This window comes from Nematolebias whitei, chromosome 7 (assembly GCF_014905685.2).
Source record: "Nematolebias whitei isolate Nwh7 chromosome 7, NemWhi1, whole genome shotgun sequence".
NCBI classification, from domain to species: domain Eukaryota; kingdom Metazoa; phylum Chordata; class Actinopteri; order Cyprinodontiformes; family Rivulidae; genus Nematolebias; species Nematolebias whitei.
Window position 1 is genome coordinate 19,614,931 of NC_056504.1, and position 6,813 is coordinate 19,621,743.

Below are 6,813 nucleotides of genomic sequence, written 5' to 3' on the forward strand. Positions count from 1 at the left end.
TTTTTTTTTTCCTTCTTTTTTTTAAATTAATTAATTTTTTTATTTTATAATGTGCTTATTTACTAAACCTTCTTTGAAGGCATAAGAGACTCTGAGACTCTGGGGTTTCCCTTTGCAAGGAGATGACACAAAATGTCAAGTAAAAAAAAAAAGATATTTGTTTGAACCAGTGTGACAGTAGATCCATCCATCCACCCATCCATCATCTTTTACTCGCTTCTTCCTTTTTGGGTCATGGGGGTCGCCAGTGCCCATGTCCAGCAGTCACTGTGTGAGAGGCAGGGTACACCCTGGACAGGTCTCCAGTCCATCACAGGGACACAGAGACAAATGCGACAAACAACCATTCACTCTCCCACTCACACCTAGAGACAATTTAGAGTTACCAATCAGTCTAACATGCATGCTTTTGGTCTGTGGGAGGAAACTGGAGAACCTGGAGAATAACTGCTTATGCACAGAGAGAACATGCAAACTCTGCCAGAAAGGCCCTCATACCGGGATTTGAACCAGGGTAATGTGCTCGGTGAGAGTCATCACCTCTACCAACTGCGCCGCTATGCTGCCCTGACAGTCAATTTATAAAATAATATAATACACATGAAAAAAAATACTTTTTAGAGTAAGTAAAGTGTATTTGAGGCCGTTAATACTTGTTATTAAATATCAGACTTGGATTATGTGACATCTAGTCAGCTCTGACTGATATTGTTCATAACATTTATCGTGCACCCTAAAACATATTTCTTATATGATCAGACATGTTAACTTAATTGAAAGATTTTGATATTTAAATAATTCACAGCCACACTAGTTGCATTTTAGCTGCACTATTTCTTGTGATTTGTTTCTTAACTTCTGTGCCAGAGCAAACACAGAAGACATTAATCCTTAAAACTTCACAGTGCACTCACAGCAGTCATCTTTTATATAGCTCCACTGTGAACATGATATTTGGGCTGGTCTGTAATTGACAGAGTATGATAGCCTACAGTGACCGCAGTGGGTCCAATCAGCTCTAAAACAATCAGGGCAAATATTAAAAGTTAAATAAAAGAGAAACTCACCCATACAATGTCCTGCCTTCTACTCTGATTAATTATTCCCAACAAAATATACTTTTTATTAAGGATGCAATAAAAAATAGGTTCCAAAAATATAAAATAAAAGGCTTGTTTTTATTTCAAGGTCTTCTCAATCTGAGTTAATTTTTAATCAGCTAGTAGCTGAGTGGATTAAAAATATATATATATTTTTTTGGCCTTGAAATGTCCGGGTTCTATATAGCAGATCAAGACAGATTGTGTTCAGACTACCAAACATATGTTGACAAAAGGCTCCTGGGGCCTCATGTATATAAAAAATGTGTGTAGCTTTCATACTGAAACTTAGCATATGGACACAGAGTGTATGCACAAAAATATTCAGATTTATGAAACTTTAAACAAACACTTTTCTGTGTACCTTTCCTTTATACACCCCAGCTTACATGAAATTGAAGGCAACTGCAAGTGCCACTTAGACCCATATTTTTCCTCAAATGATTAATGTAAATACATGACTGGCTTCTACCCTGTGTCCAAATAATCATGGCCAAAGTGTTGAGAAAGGAGAAATAAAAAAACACTAAATGTGAAATAGATGGACTAGCATCAAAGCTGGAGGCATTGGTATATTTTTATTTGGTTGTCAATCCTTCAGGGTTAGTAATGAAAAATAAAATAATGGAGTGGCAGAAGGCAGCAAATGCTGTTATCATAACAAGATCTGAATTTCCGTCCTTGCCTGAAATGAAAATAATTAAAAACTTTAGAGTGGCTTGGAACCAAGCACTAGGGAGCACAAGCCAGTGCTGGTTGCAAGCCTGGGTAAATGGTGAGGGTTGTATCAGGAAGAGCATCTGACGTAAAACTCTTTTGCCAAACCTATAATGTGAGTTCATCAAAGCCAAACCAAACCCGATCGGTTGAGGCCTGGGCTAACAATGACCGCCACAAGTGTTGTTGACAAACAGGATGCTGGCGGAAATTGTTCTACTGTTAGTCGAAGACCATGAGGAGGTAGACATGTCAGGAGACAGAGGAAGAAGAGGAATGTCAAGAATGTAGGCCTGAGGGTTGCAACTCTAAATGTGGGGACAATGACAGGCAAAGGTAGAGAGCTGGCTGACATGATGCAGATAAGGAAGGTAGATGTTTTATGTGCCCAAGAGACCAAGTGGAAGGGCAGCAAGGCTTGTGGCATTGGAGCAGGGTTTAAACTTTTTTTTGTTTGTTTTTTCCCTGAGAAATGGAATAAGGGTGGTCCTAAAGGAAGAGTTGGCAAAGAATGTAGTAGAGGTGAAAAGAGTATCAGGTAGGGTGATGTGTCTAAAGGTAGAAGTAGAAGGTCTGATGCTAAATGTTGTCAGTGGTTATGCTCCACAGTTAGGATGTGATGTGGAGGAGAAATAAACATTTTGGAAGGACCTGGATGAAGTGATAGAGTATTCCCAGAGTGGAGAAAGTGGTGATCGGAGCAGACCTGAATCGACATGTTGGTGAAAGAAACAGAGGGGATGAGGAAGTGATGCGTAGGTTTGGTGACAAGAAAATAAACCAGGAAGGATAGATGGTGGTGGATTTTGCCAAGAGAATGGACATTGCTGTAGTCAACATCTATTTCCAAAAGAGAGAGGAACATAGAGTGCTCTATAAGAGTGGAGCATGGAGTACACAGGTAGACTACATTATATGTAGAAGAGGAAACCTGAGGGAGATTGGGGACTGTAATGTTGTTTAGGGGAGAGTGTGGCCAGATGGCATCGGATGGTTGTGTATAGAATGACTGTTGTTGAGAAAAATAGTAAAATCAGAGAAGTTGACCAAATGGTGGAAGCTGAGAAAAGAAAAATCTTGTGATAAATGCAGAGAGGAGCTGTTAAACGCTCTGGGTGGTAAGAAAGAGCTTCCAAATGACTGGGCAACTACAGCAACTGGAATTAGAGAGACAGGTAGGAAAGTACTTGGTGTGTCATCTGGGCAGATGATGGATTATAAGGAAACAGTGGTGGAATACTGAAGTGCAGGAAGCTATTCAAAGAAAGAGGTTAGCCATGAAGAAATATGACAGTGAGAAAACTGAACAGAAGAGAGGAATATAAGGGAATGCAATGTAGATAAAAGAGGGAAGTAGCTAAGGCAACGTGGAAGGCATACGATGAGTTATATGGGAGGCTGGGCACTAAAGAGGGACATATACCGATTGGCGTGACATAGGGATCAGGCTGGAAAGGTTGTGCAGCAGGTTAGGCTTGTTAAAGATAGGAATGGTAATGTTCTAACAAGTGAGGAGAGTGTGATGGGAAGATGGAAGGAGTCCTTTGAGGAGCTAATGAATGAAGAGAAAGAAGAGTAGTGGTCATATAAACTGTGGACCAGGAAGTGGGAAAGATTAATAAGGGTGAAGTCCAGAAAACTCTGAAAAGAATGAAGAAGGGGAAAGCTGTAGGACCTGATGACATACCAGTGGCGGTTTGGAAATATTTTGGAGAAACTGCAGTGATGTTTTTGAAAAATGCCTAAGGAATGGAGAAGTGTGCTGGTGCCCATTTTTAAGAACAAGGGTGATGTACAATGTTGTAGCAACTGCAGGGGAATCAACCTGTTGAGTCAGTCACACAGTGAAGATCTGTGAAGAATTGTGGAAGCTAGACTTAGATGAGAGCTGACTATTTGTGAGCAGCATTGTGGTTTCATGCCAAGAAAGAGCACCACAGATGCCATATTTTTTCATTCAACCTTTATTTAAACAGATTAGTTCCATTGAGCCATAATGACTCAATTTCAAGAGAGACCTGGATTTTAACAAAGATCTTTTAACAAAGATATTTGCTTTGAAGACGCTGATGGAGAAGTATAGAGAGGGTCAGAAAGAACTCCATTGTGTCTTTGTGGATTTAGAAAAAGCATATGACAAGGTGCCAAGGGAGGAGGTGTGGTACTGCATGAGGAAATCTGGAGTGGCAGAAAAGTATATTAGACCAGTACACGACATGCATGAGGACAGCAGGACAGTGGTGAGATGTGCTGTAGATAGCAGATAGCTGTAGACAGATAGCTTTAAGGTGGAAGTGAGATTGCATTATGGGTTGGTTCTTAGCCCCTTCTTGTTTGCTCTGTTGATGGACTGACTAACAGATGAGGTCAGGCAGGAATTCCTGTGGACTATGATGTTTTCAGATGACATTGTGATCTGTGGTGGGAACAGGGAACAGATGGAGGAGAACTTGGAGAGGTGGAGGTATGCACTTGAAAGAAGAGGAATGAAAGTCAGCCGTAGTAAGACAGAGTCCATGTGTGAGAGGGAGGCCAGTGTGCAGTAAGCACATTCTCGTGGCAGGTCAGTTTGTAAATATTTACAAACACTTTCATGCAACATTCTGTTTTATGCATCTCAAAGAACACCGATGTTTGCAGCTGTTTAATGCATACCCTCCATTTGCACACTATGCACCCAGATGACTTCCAATGGTAGTAGAAATGTTTTCTGCATGTATTGAGGCCATTCAGACTTGTTTTTAGTACTTTCCAGATGCAAATGCTAAAGACACATTGAAGAATGGTCATTTCAATATTTTTAGGGAAGAACAATGCACTTTGACACACTAGAACATTTTTATAGTTATTTATATAATAGTTCTGTGTCTGTTGCAGTTCTCCTATATTTTACTTTCATGTCCTGCAACTAATAAATAGTTACAATTTGAAACATGTTTTTTCACTTTGCAATTTTGTATTTTTTATTTTTTTTTTATTCTACAGAGATCAAATACTCATGGGTTTTCAACGGACAGCTCAGCTTCCTGCAGCAGGATGCTCGTCGCTTCATCTCTCAGAGGACCGGAAACTTGTACATCGCTAAGGTTGAAGCTTCGGATGCAGGGAATTACACATGTGCAGTGAGAAACATGATGACCAATGCTACAGTGATCAGCTCCCCAACTCCCGTGGTGGTGCGAAGGGACGGTAAATGTCTCCGGTCCACTGTCTGGTTATTTTGTGCACTGAGCTGTCACGAACATTGTAGGAAGGGGGAGCAGAGGAGATAAATCGCTTGTCTCAAGCGTGACATTGTTTTTCCCTCTTACATTTTTTTTGGCAAGGATTTTACACAAGTCAACAATTCTCTAGTACACAGGGTTATGTATGCAAGGAAACCTCTGGATCTGCATGAAGGTGCACATTTACATAACTAGAGTGCTTGCAGCCTCATGCACAGCAAGGAACTTGACACTGTGAAAACCTCCACAGGACCAGTTTTGTTTTTCTCTTCAGCATAAACACAACTTGCACTAATACAGATATAACATACCCATCGAGTGAAACAGTTTGAAGCCTCTTCATGCCTTCTGTTCTGTGCTTATTTCATCCATCCCAAAGCTTCGACAGACCCAATTTGTCAAAGTTGTAAATGAAAACAAAACACAATTATTCACAATGCTCAAATCCATATTTTACTTAATAAGAAAACATAGTAAGCATATCTTATGTTTAAATAAATAAAGTGGGCCATTTTTTAGAAAATTAAGGTACTTTGAATTTTTTTTTTTTTTTGGTAGCAAACATCTTTAAAAGGTTGGGACAGTCACAAAATGATTTTAAACTAGAAATTATTTTGGGAAACAACTGATGCTACATCTTCTGTACAGAAGAGGAAATGTTGGTAAACGTGGCCCTTTCTCACCCTTTTAAAGATTTGTTGCTGCTATCAATGTCAGTTTTACCTTTTTATTTTTCCTAAAAATGGTATGAAATGTTTTCATTGTGATATAAATATGGGTTGATGATATTTGTATCACTGAATTAACTTTTTTATCAAAACAAGCCAGTTGAGGTGGTATGGGCACTGGTAAGGATGCTTCCTGGGCACCTCCCCAGGGAGGTGCTTTGGGCATGTTCAACAGGGAGGAGACCCCGGGGAAGTCCCAGAACATGCTGGAGAGACTTAGTCTCTCATTTGGCCTGGGAACACCATGGGGTCCTCCCAGAAAAGCTAGAAGAGGTGGCTGTGAAAAGAGATGTCTGGACCTCCCTGCTCAATCTGCTGCCCGCACAACCCAACTTTGGAACAAGCGGAGGATAATGGATGGATGGATTTACAATTTACAAACTGTCACAATTGGGGATGTAATTTCAGATTGAAGTACAGGATTAACATGTTCTTCTTTTGGGTTATAACATCTGTAATTTGCTCCTGTCCTTTATATAGTTGTGATGGGTGAATATGAGCCAAAGATAGAGGTTCACTTTCCTGACACTCTCCATGTCTCCAAAGGATCATCAGTGAAGCTGGAATGCTTCGCTTTAGGAAAGTAAGTGTCCTGTACAATGTGGTGGTTTGGGGAGATTTGTGAAAAAGCTACAATAAGCAAGCAAACATGGCAACAGTTCTCATGATCAATGTGACCTTGTGTGGGTTGCTTCTGCAGTCCCGTACCCTCTATCTCCTGGAGGAAAGCCGATGGAAATCCACTCCCTGGCAAGATTAAAATCAACCACTCCACTGGGGACCTGGAAATTCCATATTTTCGCCCAGAGGATGCCGGTGTGTACGAGTGTGTCGCCGAGAACAGCAGAGGAAGAAATGTGGCCAGAGGACAGCTCATATTTCAAAGTAAAGGATTACACAATATTTTGTCAAATTTCCTGTTTAACAATGATGCCTACTTAGTTATTTTTTAGTAATTTTTCATTCAGATACACACGCACGCACACACACACACACACACCCACACACACACACACACACACACACACACACACACACACACAC

At 40.4% G+C, this 6,813-nt stretch overlaps 1 protein-coding gene across 1 annotated transcript in view; it reads left to right on the forward strand.

Moving 5' to 3' along the window:
• Positions 1-6,813, forward strand: part of LOC119412169 (contactin-4) — a 178,078-nt gene that overhangs the window by 28,746 nt on the left and 142,519 nt on the right. The window contains exons 3-5 of the mRNA XM_037679146.1: positions 4,803-5,006; positions 6,250-6,352; positions 6,470-6,654. Coding sequence (XP_037535074.1) covers positions 4,803-5,006; positions 6,250-6,352; positions 6,470-6,654 — 492 coding nt within the window. The remainder of the gene's footprint in view (positions 1-4,802; positions 5,007-6,249; positions 6,353-6,469; positions 6,655-6,813) is intronic.